The sequence below is a fragment of the Spodoptera frugiperda genome, chromosome 20 (assembly GCF_023101765.2).
Source record: "Spodoptera frugiperda isolate SF20-4 chromosome 20, AGI-APGP_CSIRO_Sfru_2.0, whole genome shotgun sequence".
Classification (NCBI taxonomy): domain Eukaryota; kingdom Metazoa; phylum Arthropoda; class Insecta; order Lepidoptera; family Noctuidae; genus Spodoptera; species Spodoptera frugiperda.
The window spans coordinates 7,252,194-7,275,311 of NC_064231.1; the positions used below are offsets into that span (position 1 = coordinate 7,252,194).

The following is a 23,118-nucleotide window of genomic DNA, read 5'->3' on the forward strand; positions in this document are numbered from 1 at the left end:
TCAACATCTTCTATATCAGTATCTGGTAAATTCTTTTTGGCATTACACGTTTGCAAACTAAGGTACTCCTCATATTTACGAACAGTGTATTGCGACAGCGAGCGTGAACTCCCTCGTCGACAGCGCATGGGTGACTGAAGCGCCCGCGCAACGCTCTCGGCCCTGATTAACAGCCGCGGTCTCGGTGAATTACAGTTTTGAACTACCGTCTAACCACCATAGTTTGGTATTTATCAATCTTTTTTGGGAGGGTTAACTCACAAATGCAATTAATTTTACATTAGGTAAATTAATTTAAGTGCTACAAACACATTAGAATAGCTTTAGGTAAAATTGTATTATCAACCATTTTAGTAATAAAATGTTTTGGATAAAATTGTTTTAACGTCCAAATAATTGTAACATGCAGAAAAGTAAAATGTTTTAAACGCAAAAAACATATATGTATTTTATTTACAAGTAAATTGACTTATGTTTAGATTTTATAATAATTGCCAATCTGTAAAATGTTTTATTGCGTTACTTTTTAGAAAAATGGAAAGGTAAAGAGATTTAAAACCAATCTAGTTGTAAACTTAAGCAGGTATAAATGACTTATCAATAGTTTGTTACTATCATGTACGCTTTATGAGCCAAAGTAAAAAAATGAATGGATTTAAAACAAAAAAATATACGAAAAAGTCTAAAATCACCGGTGTATTAACCGCCATCAAAGTGCTCAAATTAAGGCGAGACATAGACCATTCGAAAGAGAAAAATCAGGCGATTCCAACGGTATATATAACTCATTTTCGACCAAAGTGGCGCTTAATACATTTTGCCTTTCCAGCGTCGATATTATTTGGGCTAATCTCTGAAATAGATGCACCGATTTTGACGGGACTTTATTGGCAGATAGCTGATGTACTAAACAGTAACTTAGTTTATTTTTATTTAGAAAAAATAAGCCATAACTATTCTAGTCTCTAGTCGGAAGTCATTATTTTATGCAGACAACAGAGCGGGAAACAGCTAGTATAATACTAAGAACGGTAAAAATTAACCGTGCCGTTTGTACTCTACCAATCTAAAAAATGGAGAAAATAGTTATCGTGAATAGATTAAATTAAAATTGGGTCCCAGCAAACTAACGTTTTCGTCTGGTGCACATTTAATTAAAATGTTAGTACTTCATCATTTCAGTATTTTTCCTTGCGATACTTGTAGATTGCTAGGAAGTGCTACAATAGGTAGAAAGTTTTACCAGGGATCAACCTAAGGCATTATACTGGCATGGGACATATCAATAAAAATAATAGGGAGTAGGTAAAAATGTTAGGTAAAACTACCAATAAACATTGCAAGTTTTAATGAATTTCGTTTAATTTTTTCGTCTAAGAATTACTAAATAACGTTACTTAAATAAAAAAAAAATTACAAAACGAAAGATAAAGTCACATTTTATTTTCTTTCAGTTTTGTATTTCCTGAAGCTATTTTACAATTATTTTTACAATATAAAATATGTATATTAAGTATTAAATACATATTGTTAATAGTATTAATTACTAATATTTACAAGTCCATAAAACAACTATACATTTTATTAAATTAATAATAATTTAATAGACATGGTATATGGACAGGCAACAAGTTTCAACATTCATTCTTTTTAAATTTTTTACTTGTTTCATTCATCACATCATCAAGTTTATTTACCCTTCTCGACTTTAGGAATGAATGACTGTCACTTTCACCAATGCTTTGTCGAATACAGTTCAAATTGGATACATTTTGATTATGTACACTATGTTTTTTATCACCCAAAGTTTTATTATTCTTATTAACTATTAAAGTATTTTGAATGTCTTTAACCAAGTCACTTGTATGTAACTTAATAGGAATCAGTATTTGATTTTCGCTATCACCTTTCTTGATAAACTCTTGTTTTATTTGGACCATAGACCTATTTTCTGCATCACTTGATAGTCTAATGGTCTTCCGCAAGTGGATGGTGTCGGAAGAGTCCGCATAGTTACGCTTCACTACTATGTCACCAGTTGGCATTTGTTTTACAAATGTGAGAGTTGGTGTTTCAGACTCCTTTCCTTCAGATTTTTGTAATTTGCTTGAATTGCCTTTATCGCCTTCCGCACCTTCTTCTTGTTCTTCATTTTCAATCAATTTACCTAAAACAAAGAATAGAATTAACATATGACCTGAAAGAAATCTTATTCGTATTGCAAGTTAAAACTATGTTCATACATACCATTTAAAGTAGGGAATGTAATATCAGGCAAAGCCAAATGCGAGTCTGGATTATATTTGTGCATTAATGTTTTCAATAAAATTGAGATCTCTTCACGTTTTCGAGTTACCACTATTTCATCAAACCAATTAGCTAGTTGTTTTATCGGTAATGTGTAGTCTACTATAGGGTCCTGAAATGAAACAAAAATATTTTGAGCAAAGTTATCAACACATTTAATTATGATAAGATATCACTTTCATTCTATTATTTTGACAGAACATACCTTGAAAAACTGTTCAACATACTGTAACAAGTACAGCCCACAATCTGTGAAGTTATTTTGTTGTGGTATTTTAGGACAACTTCCTTTGATGTTGTCCTTATTGAATATTTTATTTTGAGAGACCTGTAACATGGAAATCTGAGTTAGTATCATGATATCTAAAACCTTCTAATAAAAAGAATCTTGTTGAAATATCATACTTACTTTAGCTTGATATTCACAAGTGAGGTAATCTCTTAAAGTGGCTACAACTCTAGATCTAGACGCTCCGGCTAATGAATCGAATATAAGTATACATGGCCTGAAAAAATAAATAAAAATAATTTAGTATTTGCATGCTAAGCTTTAAAATCTAGGCAAGATATTTATGAGATAGTTGATACATTTTTAGGTGTAAAACACACCTAATTATAGAATCTTTTCCATGTTGTTTTACAGGTGTTTCCAGTGCTGATCTGGGAATGAAAGAAAACCTGACTATAGCACCACCATAAATTACACCACTACAGTTTAAATGACCATATCTACATACTCTATGTTTTTAAATTTACTACACATATAACTTACTGTTTGATGGGTTCTGATTTTTTACTTGGTTGAATTTCAATTTTCTTTTCCACATTATTTTTCTCAGGATCCTCCTCTTCCGAATCACACTGCATATCTAAATCACTTTCCTGAAATATTATAATTTTGTTAATAATTGCAAGTTGAATTTCATTAACTTTATAATAATTGTAGTAACTAAAATAAGGTAAAGTCTACCTCTGCTTCAGCCTCATCTCGCTCACTAAGATTATCTGAGTCACAACTTAATGTAAGTTGTTCCTGCTTATTTAATGGTGTTATTGTTGTATTGCCAATCTGCATAGATGGTCTACGTTCTGAAATATATTAAAAATATGGTTAGTTCTTCAAAACATATTTATTTTTAAATAAAAAATAAGAAACAAATATGCACAAATTGTAACATTATTAGTTGATGGTATATTTTTACCTTTTCTTCTTATCTCTTGAGGGGTTACAAGTCGATTATCAATTGTACTCCGACAGCCATCTAAGCTTGGATAACAGATAATAGCAACAAACCAATGACAATTTTCGTTAATAGGAACCACAATAAAATCTTTTTCAAAAATGTTAACATTCTTTGTCCATGTTTTGACTCTTGCATGTCGTTTCTGGGCTGGTGTTAAATTACTATCCCATTCGTGAGGATTAGAACTTCTGTTCACTTTACTTGGTTTAGTAGTTAGCCTTTTATAAAAAAATGTGCTAAAAATATGAGTCTTTTCTCTCTGAATGTTTGTTAAAACATCATGAACTAAATGTTTCAAATAAAAATCAATAATAACATCATTTAGAAACTGGTCTTGGGCTAGGCACATGTAGTCTTCAGTGTTAATGGGTATACCACCTTTACCAGGTGGATAAATTAAAATTTGTCTTATTTCTGCAGGGTTGGAACTGTAAACAGAAAAATAATTATTCATCAAATGTCATAACCTACAACTTACATAACTGTTTGATGAGGTAATTTGACCAGTTTTAAGTCACAGTAAGAGCTCGTATTCATAAGCGTCATTATGTTAGCCACCTAAGCCACCTTATGAGTCGTAATTTAATATGTCACTGTAAGTTACATACAATGAACACACATCACTTACTAGACATACTTATAGAAAGAAGTGGTCATTCACTGGGTTTAATTGATTTTTGTTTAATTTAATTGTATGATCATTTTATTGTAAAGTTATCCATACCTTTTAGCTCCAGAAGCAGTGGAAGCACTTCTCGTTGTCATTTTAGAAATATTATTGCTGTCTTTAGGGCAAGTCCTTACTAATATATCATTGGCTTCACGACCATTTAGCTCATCCATTACTTTACCAAACAAAGTTTTTAATGTTATTTTAGCTTCATCTGTAATCATTTCTGGGAGTAATGTTATCCTTTTGAAGGGATCTATCTTTGACATTGGATTATAATAAGGACCTGCAAAATGATATTACAAAGAGTTAATAAGATAAAACAAAAATACAGACAACATTACAGTTTTGACATAAATAGATGTTTGAACATACCTGATTCCTCAGTCATATCCAAAGCTTTCCTGATGTAGGTACCACATTTGCTCATAGTATATAAAAAAATCACAGGTAATCCTTTACCAAAATGAACTAATATTCTGACTACCTCTTTGAGTTGTATTTGTAGAGCCACATCCCGAGACTCATTTTTAAGAGAGGGAGCCACAATCTTAATGCCCTTTGATGATATGTATACCTGTAACAATAATCATTAATCATTTGTACAATGTCAGATGCTCTGGATACAGACGACAGGTGAGTGTATCACAGTTTTCATTTCCATAACTATAGTTTTAAAATTTGCAACAACAGAGTAGTATAGAATCTGATTGTATTTTATTGTCAATAGGTTTATGTTCAACAAAGCTATTGCTATATAACAGGCAGAAAGTGTGCATATGAAGTAATGTAGTTGAATTTAACAACATTTTACCTTTTCTTTGGGTGTATATCGGTATGAACCAATTCTGATGGTTCGACAATTAAGTGAGGTGACATGAGTAGAACTCTGGTTGATTTCTTCTCTGCTGCCATCTGCCAAAAGAAGTTCTGTTTAGATAATGATCACTTGTTAACATAGAAGAGGATATGTCTGGGGGCTATATGGACTCATTATGATTATTCTTGTGGAGGTCTCTCCTTCTTGAGGTGACCCTGTGAAAATGGGCATCACTTCCACAACCCACAGGAAAAACAATGCTTGTTGCCCCCTACTAATTTTGGTTTCTAATTCTCCTCCTTCCTCTACTGCTTACTACTTCATTATTGACATTTGTGTGTTATTTTGATTTTTCTGTGAAAGTAGATTGAGTGGCAGTTGCGGATTGTGAGTTTTGTGTGATGGTGTTGTATGTTTTTTTGTTTATACTATATCCGAAAAGACTGTTGAGGAAGCAAAAGAGGTGTGTAAGAATCATAGCAATTGGTGTTTCATTGTCTCTGTCTGCCCCCGTGGGAGACAGGCGTGAGGTTATGTATGTACTTTATTCTACTGTGTGCTACTGTGGCATCTGTCTGAATTGGGATTTTCACATTATTTTGCCTGTTGGACTTTCTTTTATGCATCTTTAACTACTTTGGGCTAGGTGAGTCTCTTTCCAACAAAGTTTGTTGATGTAGGTATCATTATTGTAGAGAATGTATTGTTTTCTTATTTATTTTAAATATAGGAAGATAGTTATTGAACTGTTTTTATCATAGGCAAGTAATTATAATTTCACAACAATGAAAAATAATGTATTGTGTTACTATTTATTTTGTAATATTTATCAAACTAAAATGTTTCAGAAACGTGAACATTCTTTTGGACGATTTAAAAGAGTCCCACATGCCGATTTATTTTTGCAGAACTGCATATTTCTTTCTTTTTATTTTATTGGTAAGAAGAAGACACTCTTACATGGGTTTACTGAACTTCTGACCATTGAGTATAACAATTATTTATTTTCTCTGTGTATTAAAATATTATAATTATAAGAATAACATTATATTTATGTAGAATAATAAAAATCACAGTAGGCTCAACATCATCCACATAAATGTCTGTTTTAGCACCGATGCAGTGTCTTTGTCTTTAAATATAACCTAGCAATGAATACAGTCGTAAATACCTGAAGTAATTTTAAACTTATTCATGGTGAATTTGATATTTCAACGGAATAAAGTCACAATAAATAATTTTTATAATCTAAAACACGACGCATTGCGACTTAGAACCAAACCACCTTGTACCACAGATAAAATAGAAATCTGTTTTTGACATAAGCTACACGAATGAAGTTTAGTCGGAAAGTATTCTCGAACAGACTAACTTACTAATGTTGCCAGAGTAAAACTATAATGAAAGTTACCGGTTTTTGAAGTACCTCTTCGTGATTCAAGTTAAACTAATAGGGATATTAAATCAATAATATTGTTATATCTTTACACTTCTTATAGTTAAGACATAAAAAATACGTTTTAATTCAATTTAACATAAAATTTTACAATTTGACAGACGTCAATGGTAGTGTTGTTCACGTAACGCGATTTGTCATAATAATCGATTCTACCAAGGAACATGAGTTAATCGATTTGTCAATCAAGTAAATAGATAGTGTATTCTGCGACGGAAATGAACATCTCGAATAGAGATATCGAAAGTTTGGTCAAGTAAAAAATAAGATTTCTTTTTCTAGCATGTGGTTAACTTGTTTTTTTTTTATAGGAAACCTAATGGACACTATGGGAGTTACAAATGCGGTGCTGGACCCCGAGGGGCCGACAAGGTCGCAGGCTAGTCGTTATCATCATCATCATCATCATTTGTCACATTAGTTTGCCAGGCACTAAACATGGTCGAACAGAAGCTAAGAATAATTTATGCATGACATTAAAGTGTAAATAATTATTATGTACAACTTACCATCCATGTCGATCCCAATGCCACTATCTGGGGTCCCACCTTCAATTTCACTGAGGGATGGTTCTTTCATACTGATTGAGTGTTCATGCTACAAAAAAAGAATGGAATTTAAGTACGAATTTTATATTAAAATATAGTATTTAATTAAGTCGTTTTGAATAAGAAGGTATTGAATAGAAATGATAAAGATGTGTTCAAGATATTTATATCTCAGTCTACCTTACCAGTTCAAGGGATTTATTATTGTTTACATTCAGATTTATGTATGAATTTAATCTAGAATTGTGTTTCTGAAGGTTTCAAAACATTGTATCCACTTGCATTAAACTATGCAGTATGAGAGACTTGGTTGCCATTGAAAAAATATAAAAGACGATGTAACAAGGAACAAAGATAATATTTTCTGCTTACCTGACTAAGCATAGAGCTATTTGAATCTTCTTCATCTGAGCTTAAAGTCAGTATAACAGGTTCTGGGTCTGGTTGTTTACCGCGCGGTTTTCGTACTCTAGGTGGCTTCTTATCTTGTACAGGCTGCAGAAGGGAAATCAATTAAAAATAACTCATTTAAAACCTTGTTGTGTTGTTCAAATAATGTTTAAAATACATACAGTTTTATTATTTAGCGTCTTCATTGTATTCTTTAGTAAATTTAGCTTTATGCCATCTCCACATGAGCTGTAACAAGAAAAAATATTTAGGATGATACATAAATTCATTGGACCTTCAAGTAAAATTAAAACATACAGATGATGAGTATCATTTTAAATGGAGTTCTTATTTATTTAATACAACATTTTACTTTATTCTTTCCAGCTTGAAATCAAGAATACAATTAATACACAATTATAGTAATAAATAACTAACCCCTGTTTCTCTAAGATTCCGCCAGATTTTTCTGGTTCCTTTTTCTTTAGGTCTACTTTTTTGCTTGGCACACCTTTAGGCTCCTCTGTAAATACTCGTTTGCACCTAAAAATACAAGACAATGTAGAAAAATAAATTCCAATATATAACAAGCATTAATCCTTATGGTTCATTCAAGTTGCAATTCATTTTTAACATTTTGTTTGATTGACCACTTTATCTGTCACTGCTGATAGTTAAAACTTGATTTACGGGTTCCCGCATCGTCGCGTTGCTGATAAATATGTGTAAATGTAGTTGCAGTTGAAATGTAACTTTCCTATTACATTTCAAGAATGTTTTCAGCATCAAATTCTCGAGCCAATTCCTCTAGCTCAAGCCTTTCTCAAGCTTCAATGATCATAGCATCGTTTGGAAAAAGAACCATTCACTAATATAGCACAATAACTTTTTACATACCGTTCACAACGGCTAAAGTCGTATCCGGTGTAGCCACAAGATTTACAGACGGCTAGCATGCCATCAACTAGCCGCGGCGGCGGAGACCGCGGCCCTGGAGATTCTGGACTATTGTTGCTTACTAAAACCAAATTGTAAAGCTTAATAACTATGAAAAATGAGGATACTTTAATTTTGTCATAACATAACAAACATAAAACGCCGTTCACTCTCTGAAGATCACTTGTCAGTTGTGAATATTATGGAATGTAAAATTTCTTTTAGCCAATATGTTACAAGATAATTAGTCAATACAGCTGTGCTATATACCTAATGTATTTTATTTGACTTAAAGAGTCCAGCTATAGATGAAAGCTTTGACATAGGATGACTACCATCCTCAACCAACAAATAATTAAGTTGTATTAAAAATAAGTGTGTAAAAGTAGCTTACCATCTGGACACTGGGATTTTTCAGGGGTAGACATTTCACTACTTTGAGGTTGTGATATCACTGTGGGGGAGGTCCCACCACTCATATCTCCTAGTAACATCTGCAAGAACATTCATCCAGTTAATAACATTGAAAAAGGAATGAAATACAATCTTGACATAACAATGATTTACATACCGGATGATTTTCTAACATCTCCTCGATTCTTGTTGTTGAGCCCACAGACACAAAGTAGTCAATTTCACTACTTGTGTTTTGCATACATTGTATATGAGTATCTTCCGAAAAAGGAACATTCACCTAAAATACAAAACATTATCAGATTTTGGTTTACTGACAACAGTTACAAATCTGGGGCAAAACTATGGCCAATATACTGAATTTTCATACCTGTTCTAAAACTTCTTGAAGGGTACAACTTTCTTTAGGCAGTGTGAAAGTGATTAACCTCTGTTCACCATTTTGTAGGAATATTAACATTTTTGCAGATTGCGTCTCGGATACCGTTTCCGAGGGTCCAGAAACATCGTTGTTTTCTACAAAAAAAGCTACTACACATTAGAATATAAGAAATTTTGAACATTTTAGGATACTCCAGATTAATACAGTAGAAGCTCCTTATTCGCGCTTCCTTCATTCGCGGTTTCACTATTCGCGGATTGAAAAATTGCGACCCAATTCCCATATTCGCGGTCTAAAATTTCTTTATTCGCGGATCGAATCGAAATATCGGTGCGTAACCTAAATAATACATTCGCTATCCTTTGTCAACGCGTCAGTAGAAGGATAAAAAAAATAAAATAGACCTTATTACAACTACGTCTAGATTGTGACTTCTGCCTAAACCTAGTGTGACCTAAACCTGATGATAATAATATTATCATCAGGCAATCTGTATGATCAGAAAGTTCAATTAAATTTTTTTTTTATCTACTATTTGCTTCTTAATTTCGTCATCTAGGAACGTATAACCCCATACAAATTACCATTCCATATTCACGGTTTCTGTATTCGCGGCATATTTACGGAACGCATACCCCGCGAATAAGGAGCTTCTACTGTATTTTGTATGTCTATTGGCTGGGTGCAAATTTTAGTGGTTATCACAATACAAAATAGGTAAATATTTTTCAAATTAGTAATAAAGTAAGTACCATGTTGAGAAGCATTGATCTGTTGAGTTTGCATGGGAGGCACTCTTTGCACAGGTCTCTGCGGCTCTTTACTTCTCACTAACATTTGTCTTCCAGTATCCCTGTAATTGTGTAATTTTTAAGTTCAAGTTAATAATCAAGCATTCTTCATAAACAATCACCATGTTTTACGTAACACAACAGCAGAAATTATATAAATTATCAGAACATACCTAATTTGTTGTATATTTGCTCGCGGAGGTTGTTGCATCCGTTTGTAATCTGCAAGAGTAATTCTCTGGCCATTGGTTAGGGTTAATACTTGTCTTTCCTCCTCCATATCAGGTTCCATGAGCAGTTGCGTGAGTGTCTGCGGATGTTGCGTGTGTTGGTCGTAGATCTGTTGCGGGAACTGATGCTGCGAGTTGAAGTTGATCTGTTGATGTGGCTGGGCGACGTTGCCGGCGACGTGGTTGGGCCGCATCACCGGCGGCGCCGCGTGGAACTGCTGTGGCGATTGATTCATATTCTCATTCACCGAGTGCTTCGTCAATATGGCTGCTGTAATACTTTCTTCGAGATCGTCCATATCGCTAGCGTTGTTTGGTTGCACCACGACCTTTTTAACTTGCTGCACCTGTTGTGGGTGCGGCGAAGATCTTTGAGGGATGGTCGTCAATGCGTTCTGTTGAGGTAGAGGTCCGTTATTCTGATTCGTCTGTACTACTGTGTGTTGAGCCATTTGTGTAGGTAGGTTCTGTGTTACTATTGTTCCTTGTGGCGTGATTATTCGAGTGGCCTGTGCATGTGATTGGTTCTGTTGGTTGAGGAGCTGAAAGATAAGAAACAATTCACAATTTATTCCATATTTAACAACCATAAACTACTTAGTAAACATTTTCTTAGGATATCTTGACTGATTGTAAGGCACAGAACGATTGCTCACTTGATGTGTGGTGAGCTTGAGTTGGTTGAGTTGCTGCGTGTGTACTTGTTGTCCGAGGACGTGCTGGGCGAGCTGGTGCGGCGAGTGTTGCTGGCCGTGTTGGTGTTGCTACAACACAAACATACACTAAGCATGGGACATTCACAGGACTTATACAAAGGCACATTCCATGACTATCCAGGTCTCAGTACACACGTATTTTGGTTTTGTGAGTATGACTGGTGATAGATTTCCATTTCCACTTTAAGGTGTGAGCAGTGATGGATTAAGCATGAGGGGGGCTCATATCAAATTTTCTTTGAGAAGGCCCTTGACTTATGTAAAGACATTTGACTTGAACATAAAGTAGGTATGAGGATGGACGTCCCACCATGTGTAGGTTCTATAGCAGTTGTAATTTTGTCCCATAGTTGTGTCAGTGGTAGTAAAGTACCTGTAGCTGGTGATGTATGGGCGTGCGGGGCCGCGGCGGGCGATGCTGTGCGTGTCCCGCCTGCGGGTTGAGTACTCGCGGCGCGGCGCCACGCGCGGGGCTCGCCGCGCCCGCGCCGCCCACCACTGCACCCACCGCCGATGATGACGGCTGACCCTGGAGCCACAAGAAGATATTTATCAACTCAAATTATAAAAGACAGTAGAATTTTAATGATTCATTTACATTCGTGAGTTATGTGTGAATGAATAACTGTAAAGATTACACAATAACTTCTGATTTGATGATTACCGACTTTCTGTTTGATTTCTTACTTCCTAAACAAGTACTTCAGAAGACCATCAATCCTGTGTTTGACTTTTCAACAATCTGACCATTACATTACGTAACGATAGTGGAGGAATATTTGCACATACGCATAAATGGATGCGTGCATTATATCCCTTTAACAATCGGCTTACACCATGATTACAGTTGGGAGAGCAGTATAGTGTAGTGTGTGTATGTTACCGGCGAGACAGCGTTGAGCATGCGCGGCAGTTGATGCTGTGCGTGTTGCGCGGGCAGTGCGTGCGGTGCGTGCGGTGCGTGCGCGCGCGGCGCGGGGCGGCGCGGCCGCACGGTGCGCACGGGCGCGCGCACCAGCGTCACGCCGCCGCCGCCCAGCGTCGGGTTCAGGAGCCGCGGCGCGCCCGCACGACCGCCTGCACCCTGGTATAACAAATATTGCGTCACATCATACAGTTGCTTTAACATTGTCGCATATGAAAATATTCATAAATACATAATAGGTATGACAAATTAATTCATAAAACGGTATCTTCAAGTTTGTTAATATGTCCCATAAGATATTAGAAAAGAAGAATAAGTTTACTATCGAAAATGTTGTTGATGATGTTAGATGTTATCCTATGGTAAAATTGGTTTTACGTCATTCTAAGATGTAATACAATATGTATATTTGTTAAGATACGATTTCATTTTAAGGCAACTAGTAGGGGTAACATTCAAAATCTAATTTCTCAGACAAAATGTATCAAGGAACTTACAGCCTGATTGATATATGCTGCATGCATAACAACTTGTTGATGTGGAATCTGTTGTTGTTGTAAGTGCTGTTGATGTTGTTGCTGTTGAACCTGCTGCTGTTGTTGTTGTTGCTGCTGCTGTTGTTGTTGCAACTGATGTTGATGCTGTAACTGCTGCTGTTGCAACTGTTGCAGGTGAATCTGCTGTTGGTGTTGTTGTTGGAAGTGCTGGATTAGTTGTGGTGACGCCCGTGACAACTGTTGTTGTTGCTGCGGTTGCTAAAATTGGTAATAATATAATGGTCAGACGGCCATCATAAAAGTAGTTTCGAATGTCATTTCGATCCCTTCAGCCGTTTTGACGTGATTGAGTAGCAAACATTTGGATTCACTCACTCAAACTTTCGGATTTATATTTTTTCTATATATTTATTTAAAATCCTCTAAATTTACATTTTTAAATATGTACTACAAAATACAAAATAAAATAATATTTAAAAATATAAAAATAGGAGCCGACCAGTAGCGGGAATATAGTTCAAGCTACCGGTCTAACCACCGGTAGCTTGAACTCCTGAGGCTCCAGAGACAGAAACCTCCTCACAATACGTGCCGTTTCGAGGAGTACTGCCTTCTGCATCAGACCCTTGATCCATCCGCCCAACCCCAGCCTCCTAAGGTGGTTTTGGCTCCGAAATTATAATTAATAAGATTTAGGATCATACCGTCTGTTGCGGAGCATGTTGAGGCGGTGCGGGCGGGGGCGGCGGCTGCGGCGGGGGTTGCTGGGCGGGGTGGATCACAGTCGGCTGCGTCAGCACGTGCGCCGGGCTTACTAGCTGCTGTCGTTAACATATCACTTTCAATAAAACTCCTGTTACACTTACACTTGGATGTTTCTACGAAAAATTTTCAATATAAAGCTGTCTTTATCCTCAAAAATTAGTGATGTTTCCAACTAATTAAATCCTATACTTTTTCCTTAAAAAAGACACGACATGACACGTTTCGATGTCATTGTAATTTCTTCGATCAATTATTTTGTTGTAAGTAAATAATTGATTACTACATAAAATTATCAATTAATGTATTCAACACGCAATTTTGAACATTTTAATAATTTCACAGTAGCTCTCAGTAGTCAAGCAATCTGATAAGATTCTAATAAAATATTTATTTCATATAATTACCAGTTATCAAAATGTTTAACAACCAATCAAGTAAATGTGTTTTATTTTTCGTAGAATCACCCAAATTTATACATGCTTTAGTGTTTACGGAAAGAATGGACCGTTAGCACAAGCATGAACCGTTTTACAAGGTTCAAGTAAATCTGTAGACTGTTAGAAAAAGGTGCTTTCCTTGATGAGTTCCCATTCGCCCAATATGAAACACTTTTATGTATTTACAATTAAATTCATGACTATTGGAAACTGTCTATAAAACTTGGATTAATAAAAAAAAATAGTTGCAGCTTCTAGAACAATTCGTCAAATCATAGAAATGCATTTAGTCAAACACAAATAAATGCAGGTAAAATCTGAATTAAAAAAAAATAGACATTACTGCATAACCAACCATATTAATGATCTTCATATGATCCTAAAGATCATAATTGATTGGATAATAACATTTTTAGTTTCATCTCTTTATAGAAACATTTTATACAAAACATGTTAAATGCACCTTTTTACAAAGAAGCACAGCACATATTTTACATTAATTAATTAATTAATAAACAATTATTATTATTTACATCTAAACAACCACATCCACAATAAACATCAGTCATATCTAAAGTACTAAAAACAGACAAAAAAATAAATTAACAAGAAAGCTAGCCATAGTTTATAAGTCTTCGAATTATTCCTTAATTTTTTGCACAGGAATAAAAGCTGTATTAGGGATCCCTGTTAATGTGTATTATGTAGTATTGTGTTAGGAATGATAAAGCCTTACACCGTTAGACATTGCCAAACAGCATGTATGAAAGATTAAAGGGCATAATTTTATTTCAGATGCTCTCCTTCAAAGAGATTTCTTTATGCAGTTTAACTTTGCAAAGTATGGTTACTCATTGAAGTTCCAATAATTGGATTAAACTTCCTTCTTTTATGGATAGTCATATTACCAAGAACATTAGATATTATGTTCTATAGAATTTAATACTTTAGCCAATGTAAGAGAAGAATAAGAATCTCTTTTCAAACAAAATTTTGAAAACAAAATCCAAAAATTCTATTCAACTAAATGAAATAAAATCATTTAACCAAATGAAAATAGTAACATGCTAAGCATATTATACCAAGAAGTTCTAAAACCATAATGCAATAGTTTGTTTTAGTGCATAATTTACACAATGATCTAGTCATGGGACATACATGTTGGGGTCGCTGTGGAGATGACTGTTGCATCAAAGATGCATCAATGATCTGTTGAGCCTGTTGTAAGACAACCTGAGCATCCACAGGCAAATCAGATGTGTAGTAAACCTACAAATAAATTACACATCATACAATGTACTACACACACCTTCATGGCTAAAAACATCTGCAAGTTTCCTGTAGAATTAATGTTATAGTTAAATAATTTGACCAATACCCACTTGGTGCCTATGTAATGCCTGTTGTTGTTGCTGCTGTTGCTGTTGTTGCTGCTGCTGTTGTTGCTGGAAGTCGGCGCGTGGTGGTGGCTGAGGTTGAGGGGCTTCATGTCTAATGATATACTGGGGTTGATACTGCAAGCCATCACTCACAACCAACTGAGACTGTACCCCCTCGCTTACTATAATATCATTTTGGGGATCCGCTTGTTGTACCACAACCTTGAAGTAAAATGTGTTTTATACATTCAGGTGTAAAGATTAAAATTGAATGATTAGTAATGGGATTGGTGCTTACTTGTTGTTGTGCATATTGTTGTTCATCTTGGTTCACTATTATCCTATCCAAGCATAAGTTTGGGCAGTATCTTTGTAGATCCTCAAGAGTCAATGACTGTCCTTGTCCAACTATTTGGTAATATTGAGCCATTGCTAGAGCTTAGCCTAAAAACATATACATGATACATACTTGTTGAGAGTGAAATTTAGTTAGAATACTGTGTTAAAACATCTCCAAAAGTATAAGGCAGTTCATATTTGAGACCGGACTTGGATTGAAATAAATGTTTAAGTTTATGATGGACATTCAAGACAGCAGAATACTAAGAATTTCTATTACATATTTAGTTTCAATTAGGTTATATTACAATAAGACTCCTAATTGAACATTTCATGTTATAATAAACAATAGCCAAGTCCTGTCTCAAAATACTACACAAAAATACCTATAAACTTTGCAAAAAACTATTGAAAGAGAGCTGCTTAAAAAGATAGATAAATTATTAGAAAAACTAATCTTAGGACTAATTTTACCTTCATAGCCACATAATAAGCCAATCAAGGTAGTCACATTAGTGTTAGACTTTATTGATACCTGGATTCCTAATGTAGGGTACTATTCCCAAGAATCCCAAATAACCAGCCAGCTGTTAATTTTGAAGATACTTTTTTAGATTATAATTCTTAATCTTATTTCAATTAAAATGACAAGAAAACTACAAAAAGAAAATAAACATTGTAATAATATTAAAAGATAATTGATAATCTTATTAAAAGTTAATAAGAAATACAAAAAACTGAATGCTAGTTAGAACGGAGAATTTATCAGATAAACAACAGCTTATTTACATTATGAATGACTGTGTATAAAAATCTGATATGTCTGCAGATTCTTATGGAGATATAAAAATATAATATATCAGTAAAAATAATGAAGACTATAGTTAATATTAAATGTGTAGTCTTATTCAATGCATGTAATACTTAGTAGTAACATAAAAAGCTGGAATACTAAATAACTGTTTATTGACTAACAGTACTTGATAATTTAAGTGCCTACTTTTATTCTAATTATGTGTCTACATTTAGATACTACAATTTCTTTCCTATATTTGTATGACTGAAAAAATATTATTTCCTACAATTCTATTGCACATCTGAAATAGTATTTTGAAATGTCATTGAATTATCAAATATTAGTGATAGTGAAATACCTATTCACTGCATAAAAATTTTCATGTGGGCTGAAATATCAGTTCATGTTCATATGAATGAAATGTATAGGTATTATTTGTATGGGTCACTGTCAACAATAGCAAGTATCAACATTAGAAAATTAATTAGTAATCACAACAAAAAATAGCAATATATTTCTACCAATTACTATTGTAATTAGAAATTAATTACTTATTTTACCATATTGGATAGAAAATTAGCAGAGAATATAAGAATCATCAATTTCTCAAGACATTACAACATGCACTGTGTGATTTGTTTACAAGTAATACCTGGCAAAAAAATCCTCAGCACTTTGCTTTCAAATAGCAGATACAACTTTAATTCACTCGTATTTTAATTCTTTACACTTCAAAATACAGGAACAGATATAAATTACGAGGGACACCTATTTCTCGATGACAGTTATTATGCCATACTCCCTGAACACTACATACGGTGCAATAACAGCAGCAATGACTTCTGAAATCGTACCAACACCTCAACTATGGCGACGACTCAGCCATTACCTTTTCAATTAAACTTTTTGTCCGTCATATAAACATCACCATTAACGATTAAAACATTAGGAACAATAAGAAATTTAACTTCAATACCGTTTACACGAAAAGAACGAAATGGCTTCGATTCCTTTGATCCAACCTAAATACTTCGAAAGGAGAATGTTTAACACAGATTAAGTCTAGGCTTTGGATTTACTTCTTACCAATATTAACTAAGGACATTTTAAATGTCTTATTTATACATTATAAACGAATTTTTAACATCAAAATGTAAAATTTTTAACTCAAACGCCAAATCGAGAAGCAATTTACATTATGGCGTGTGTGTCACTTTTTTATAAATGTTTTTTTTTTCGGATGGTGTTACTATGTTCGTCAAAATTTGTAAAATCTTTGCCGGATATTCTCGACAGCATTGCCGACGAAAAACCAATTTTATTTTCCAAACAAAAATTAGTTTTAATAAAATAAGAATAATTTAATCGTAATTTTTAAATACAAAATTGTACGTTTTATTACAATGAATTTTGGTAATCGTAAAATTATAAAACCGATAATTTAATCTCAACTTGAAGACAAATACTGAGGGCACATCTCTAGTTGAGCCTGAAACAACGATACGGTTTTCGTGTGTTTTAATTTATTACATTGCACTTTAATTCGCTTTTCTTTTGGTTTTTACAACAATAGTTTGATGGAAATCGTATAAAAATTTTTGTGTTCGTATAAAATAGGAGCACCTAGTTTATTCCCACTTATATGACATTTTGTTGCCGTCCTCATCACTCGTGCAAATGGATGATACAGTGATTTCACCAGGTACACTGCAGATAAAATACGTAGAAAAGTTTATTTTCTTCATATTTAACTTTTTATAATCGATCATATTACTTGTAGGTAATAAGATGGGAGATTCGGCGTCTGAAAGCGACTCCAGCTCGCTGGATGGCGGAGCTATGTTGCCTCCTAGCACAGTTTCTCGTGATCAGTTACAGAAAAGGATAGAATCTCTGCAACAACAAAATAGGTATGTTTTCGCCGATATTATGTTGGATTCTCATCAGAATCTCATTAAATAAAATGTAGGTATAACTATTGTACAATTAACTTCTTCAATGTAAATTGTATTTATATGTTTTTCTCTTTTTGTGTAGTATGTATATAAATATAATCAATTCTTCATACCTATTGATCATTATCAGATCTGAAATCTTGCTTAAAATTTTGTAATTTAATCTTTTTTTAACAAAGATATTTTTAAATTTTAATTTGATTCTTATAAGCAATTCAGTCCATGTTTGTTGCTACACTTGACAAGCAGGTGCAGTAGTAATATGAAAATTAAAAGAGAAGTGAGTTATTTAACAAAGGGAAAATGCACTTATAGGGTTCTTAAAGTTGAGCTGGACACCTACAAGCTCCGTGTGAAAGCCCTGCAGGAAGAGAATCGTGCCTTGAGACAAGCTTCAGTTTCTATTGTAAGTCAAATAATGTAAAATTATTCTTAAATTTAATTAAATGACCTCCAAGGACCTTCAACTGACTAAAGACGTTGTATTGTTATTACAGCAAGCAAAAGCTGAGCAGGAAGAGGAATATATTTCTAATACATTATTGAAAAAGATTCAAGCGCTCAAGAAAGAAAAGGAAACACTCGCACACCACTATGAACGTGAAGAAGAATGTCTTACTAATGATCTCTCCAGGAAACTAAATCAGGTATAAGATCTGTACTTATGTAGTCTAAGCTTTATTATACAAAATAAGTAATTTAACTAGAATAATAAATATTGGTCTTATTTCTAAAAGAGGCAATGTTTGGGCAAATCCTATTTAATTAGTTAATTCTAATTCATAGAGGTTTTAGCTATACATTTTTGCACAGTCTCATTATGTGATGAGTTTTGGTCCCAATGTTATTTTATGATTCAAACCATACATTCAGCATCTTAAGGTATATCCTGTTATGCTGTTTATGCTGTGCTTAGGTTAAGCTGTTTATTAAGAGTGTTAGTAATTTACACTTATCACTGTTACTAATATTCACACATATTTTGCTTTTTTCCCATTGGAAAGTGCACTTTAATATTCTTATTAGAATAGTCATAGTCAGTTAAAAATAAAGTTTGACATTGTACTTCCATAAGTGAACAGATATTTGTTTTGAACCTTCTGATAAAGACTAAAACATTGATATTGTTTACTTAACAATGGAATATTCAACTATACATAGTATAATTCTATTAAACTGTTGAATTGGTATCTTATCATACCCATTATCTCTTGTGTGCTTAAGTTTCAATTACTTAGTAATTACCTATATCTAGAAGAAGTCTTAATAGGATTATTAATTGAGAATTTCCAAATATTTTTTAGACAATCCTACAGCAAACATTTTGACACTAATATTTAGTAATAATCTGTCATAAATTAATTGTGTGTATTTGTTTTTCAGTTACGTCAAGAGAAATGTCGGCTGGAGCAAACTCTAGAACAGGAACAGGAATGTTTGGTGAACAAACTGATGAGAAAAATAGAAAAACTCGAAGCTGAGACACTTGCCAAGCAAATGAACTTAGAGAGACTTCGTAGGGAAAAGGTAGTTCTCATTAAAACTCGTTTCACTGTATACAATCTTTTTCCCAGCAACAAAACCTATAATTCTATATTAGTTTAATTCTGAAACAATGAATTTAATTTTGTAAATACTACAAAATTTTTGTAAGCACTTTTACATGTTAATTATAAAAAAATCTAGATGAGGGTTGGTATTTCTTATTCTCAAGAGTTCTAATCTACATTTCTCTATGCATTAATACAGCATAAAAATGTCTTCAGGTGGAATTGGAGAACACATTGGAACAAGAGCAGGAGGCCCTTGTGAACAGGCTGTGGAAGCGAATGGACAAGTTGGAGGCAGAAAAGAGGTCACTGCAAATTAGGCTCGACCAACCAGTCTCCGATCCAGCTAGTCCTAGGTGAAAATCTTAACATTTTAACGCAAATACATTGTGTTGTTTTGAATTGGGTTTATTTCTAATATGTTTTCATTTTGTGGGATGTAAACCATAACACAGATTGTGAATTCACTCAGGGGCCTAAATAGTGATTTGAAACTCCTTTAGTAAAGAATATTTCAGAGTGGTTGTGCAAAGGATCCATAGAACCAGATCTGAATATTTCTAATATTATAATGCATGTTAAATTATAGTTTCAAGGCATGTTGCTCATTTCACTTTTGAATAATTCTTCATTAATCTAGCTATACTTTCATTGTTTTATTATTAATGGAGTTTTTTCTTGCTAGGGACATTAGTAATGGTGATACAGCATCCAATTTAAGCAATCACATTCAGACCCTGCGTTCTGAGGTGGTTAAATTAAGGTAAGTAACATAATTTGTTTACTACAAATCGTTAGGTCATCAATGCTTAGACAAACATGCACTTAGGTACAAAATTCACTAAACTAGATGTGCCATATTCATAGAAAGCTGAAATATTATGTACATTAATTAGTACTACAGCTGGCAACAATGAGAATGAATTTTATGAAAGGACTGAGTAAGTTGATTACTACAGTAACCTTTTTCATTTGAAATTTCGTGTAAACAAAGCCTTGGGCCTTGACACACTAACTATGCTTCAACTAAAAATTGGTGTTGTGTGTTTTTCAGATATTTATAGTTTTATGAAGAATCGAAATGGTGGTTCAATTAAAATCTTTATACAAGAACATCAAGAAGTATGATGGCAGTTGAATTAAATGTTAAAGCCAATATTTTGTTTTGTAGATATTTAATGTGTGCAAAAATTATCCATTTATTCTTTTTATATTCAATTTTTATGATTATATTTTAATACTCTTATTTAATGTGTAACAGAAATCAGCTGGCCGTCTCTCAAAACGAGAATAAGGAGAAGATGCATCGCTTTGCGCTTGAAGAGAAGCACATTAGGGAGGAGAATGTTCGCTTGCAGCGGAAACTGCAGCAAGAGGTGGAGCGTCGCGAGGCTCTGTGTCGGCACCTGTCTGAGAGCGAGTCCTCACTCGAGATGGAGGAGGAGAGGCAGTTTAATGAAGCTCTCAGTGTAAGTACAAGTACTAGTTTACTAGTGTTCTTGTTTAAAAAACGAGAGCGTGATAAATGTGTTATCCGAAATGTCAATTATTATGTGGACATGGCAATTTTTGTGGTTGTTATGCCTAGTATTGTATGTTATTGAGACTAAATGCGTCGATTTGATATCAAGTTTGGTAAACAGATTGGTGAAAAATTGTGAATTGTGTAATAATTGGCAATGTTTAATTTGCAGGCACGATCGCGGAGCGTGTCGTCGCCGGGCGGGTCACGGCCCCTGTCACCATACGCGTCACCATTGTTGCCTAACGCCGCCGGACTACCACTGTCGCGACCTTCTCTGCATCTCAACTCTCAGGTTTGTAGGATCTTATTTATTTTAAAGGGTGAATGGATGTGATGGAATATATTGTGTCTGTTTATTACTACTACTGCCATGAGAGAAGATTTACAAACAGCGTGTTGTGATTTGATATGAAAGGTACTAGCTTATATTAGATTTATTTTCTGACTAATATGCTTGTAATTTTGTTTCAGACTCGCCGCACAAGTGACAGGTTCGTGAAACCTGCAATTCCAGGCGCTGCGGGTTTAATACCTCGCGTTGCGCCCTTGGAGCCCCCAATAGCGCCCCTGGCGCCCCCCGCGGCCCCGTTGGCGCCGCTGTCCGCCTCGCCTATGCCCAACCCTGCCATCATGCAGCCCGCTAGCCCCATGGACACCTCCTCTAAGGACTAAGTTCGGCCGCCGTCCCTCGTTCACACCGCGACATAAGGGCGATTTACCAGCTTACTTAGGTTCCCAGTATCACTGAACCCTCTTTTCGAATTATGTATATGTATAAATATGAAAGGGCAAGGTGACATGTTTATGCCGGTCGCACGATATGTATATGCTGTAGCCGCGTTAAATTATGTATACTGGGGTACCGTCAACTAGCCCTTACGTCGAAGTGCATTGAAGCTGTGAGGTTGAATAATAACTGTTGATCAGTCGTGACGTTACGGCAAGCTATCATCATTTGGTCTGTGTTTGGAATGCGGAACATTTGACAGCACGGCTGATCCTTGTTATTGTTGAACCTTATGTAAACGTACTGTGCACTCTGCTCACTGCCCTGTCGACTCGGCACGCTCCTAGAATTACATTCTTATTTCTGCTCGGTCGTGATTCATTTACTGATAAAATTGGTAATGAACGAGATTATGGAATACGGTTGTATTCATTGTGTTATGTGAAAATGTTTAAGTAAAGGGAGATGATGAGGACGACGATGTAACTTTCAATTAGGATAGACATAGCTAGTTCTGATTAAAAATCAATTTTGGAAATGTATCCGGGCTTAAATTCGCGGCAGTGGGTTTTATTTTATAATAAGGCTGTGTATAAAATTCACTTGTGAGTAAAGTTAGTAAAGGAGAAGGAGATAAAGATTGTAAGCTATTTGATATAATATCACACTCGGGGTCTAGCAATACTACTCCTACGCAATGTTTTTGTGAAGGAATGTATAATATGTTACGAATGTTGTGTTGTGCCCTCAGGGCGAATTGTTGTGTTCGATATATGCTCGTAGGAGTAGTGAGTTAATGTCCTCGGACTCAATTCAATTATGCAAATTGTCACATTTTTTTTCATGTTATAATAAAACAAAATATATGCATTACTATTATGAATCCTTTTATTTTACCTCCTGTTATGAAGTTATTCACGTGGTACATACATAAAAGAATCAACGTAGCGTAAAGCATCTAGTTTCCCTACTGCGCTTTTGCACTACTTGTGCAGACCCTTTTAATTAACAATTAATTTACTTAAAAATGTAAATACACATTTACATTAGAGTTGCGCGGCCTATCCGACTAGTTATTAGTCAGTTGTAAAAAGATGAAGAAAAAATAACATTTATTTCACACACAAATCAAGAATCAAAGCACAGAGTAGTAACTAGTATATAGTACAATAACTACGTCGTTACACACATAGTGGTGTGGTGTGGGTGCTTCTCTCAAGTCTGCCCTAAAACAAAGTGATAAAGATAAAATTAATTGGCCATATCGATCAAATCCATCGTAATAAATTATTCTCTCCCCTCAAAGTTACCTACCTATA

The 23,118-nt window shown here is 34.4% G+C and overlaps 2 protein-coding genes across 11 annotated transcripts; one reads left to right on the forward strand and one right to left on the reverse strand.

Moving 5' to 3' along the window:
- Positions 1-1,331: 1,331 nt before the first annotated feature.
- LOC126911983 (uncharacterized) lies at positions 1,332-17,285 on the reverse strand. 8 transcript variants are annotated; one of them, XM_050701711.1, is made up of 30 exons: positions 17,129-17,285; positions 15,206-15,351; positions 14,911-15,129; positions 14,687-14,797; positions 13,031-13,144; positions 12,327-12,584; positions 11,788-11,988; positions 11,278-11,433; positions 10,845-10,952; positions 10,132-10,730; positions 9,920-10,020; positions 9,156-9,313; positions 8,943-9,065; positions 8,766-8,865; positions 8,333-8,453; positions 7,874-7,978; positions 7,618-7,684; positions 7,418-7,540; positions 7,007-7,094; positions 5,036-5,136; positions 4,597-4,798; positions 4,276-4,507; positions 3,510-3,979; positions 3,278-3,396; positions 3,080-3,189; positions 2,917-2,967; positions 2,717-2,813; positions 2,513-2,635; positions 2,248-2,419; positions 1,332-2,167 (listed from the first exon to the last, which is right to left on the reverse strand). In XM_050701711.1, the coding sequence occupies exons 2-30, from the start codon at positions 15,335-15,337 to the stop codon at positions 1,635-1,637; spliced, it is 5,094 nt and encodes a 1,697-aa protein (XP_050557668.1). In that variant the 5' UTR covers positions 15,338-15,351; positions 17,129-17,285; the 3' UTR covers positions 1,332-1,634. The 8 variants fall into 8 exon arrangements, with proteins under 8 accessions (XP_050557668.1, XP_050557669.1, XP_050557667.1 ...); XM_050701712.1 differs by having other exon boundaries at positions 9,156-9,301; positions 13,031-13,147; XM_050701710.1 differs by having other exon boundaries at positions 13,031-13,147.
- A 218-nt stretch (positions 17,286-17,503) lies between these two features.
- On the forward strand, positions 17,504-22,678 carry LOC118282320 (coiled-coil domain-containing protein 6). 3 transcript variants are annotated; one of them, XM_035603344.2, is made up of 10 exons: positions 17,504-17,744; positions 17,823-17,952; positions 18,313-18,403; positions 18,495-18,644; positions 19,381-19,524; positions 19,764-19,903; positions 20,233-20,310; positions 20,809-21,016; positions 21,242-21,364; positions 21,544-22,678. In XM_035603344.2, the coding sequence occupies exons 1-10, from the start codon at positions 17,720-17,722 to the stop codon at positions 21,742-21,744; spliced, it is 1,290 nt and encodes a 429-aa protein (XP_035459237.1). In that variant the 5' UTR covers positions 17,504-17,719; the 3' UTR covers positions 21,745-22,678. The 3 variants fall into 3 exon arrangements, with proteins under 3 accessions (XP_035459237.1, XP_035459238.1, XP_035459239.1); XM_035603345.2 differs by having other exon boundaries at positions 20,242-20,310; XM_035603346.2 differs by lacking the exon at positions 20,233-20,310.
- Positions 22,679-23,118: the final 440 nt, after the last annotated feature.

Bases quoted from the DNA above. Each gene is read 5' to 3' on its own strand.
- LOC118282320 (XM_035603344.2), top strand. From the start codon at position 17,720: ATGGATGATACAGTGATTTCACCAG. The intron at 20,311-20,808 runs GTAAGTAACATA...AATGTGTAACAG, and splicing joins TCTGAGGTGGTTAAATTAAG to AAATCAGCTGGCCGTCTCTC. The intron at 21,365-21,543 runs GTTTGTAGGATC...ATTTTGTTTCAG, and splicing joins CTCTGCATCTCAACTCTCAG to ACTCGCCGCACAAGTGACAG.
- LOC126911983 (XM_050701710.1), bottom strand. From the start codon at position 15,337: ATGGCTCAATATTACCAAATAGTTGGACAAGGACAGTCATTGACTCTT. The intron at 3,397-3,509 runs GTAAAAATATAC...AATATATTTCAG, and splicing joins TCAAGAGATAAGAAGAAAAG to AACGTAGACCATCTATGCAG. The intron at 3,190-3,277 runs GTAGACTTTACC...ATAATATTTCAG, and splicing joins GAGATGAGGCTGAAGCAGAG to GAAAGTGATTTAGATATGCA.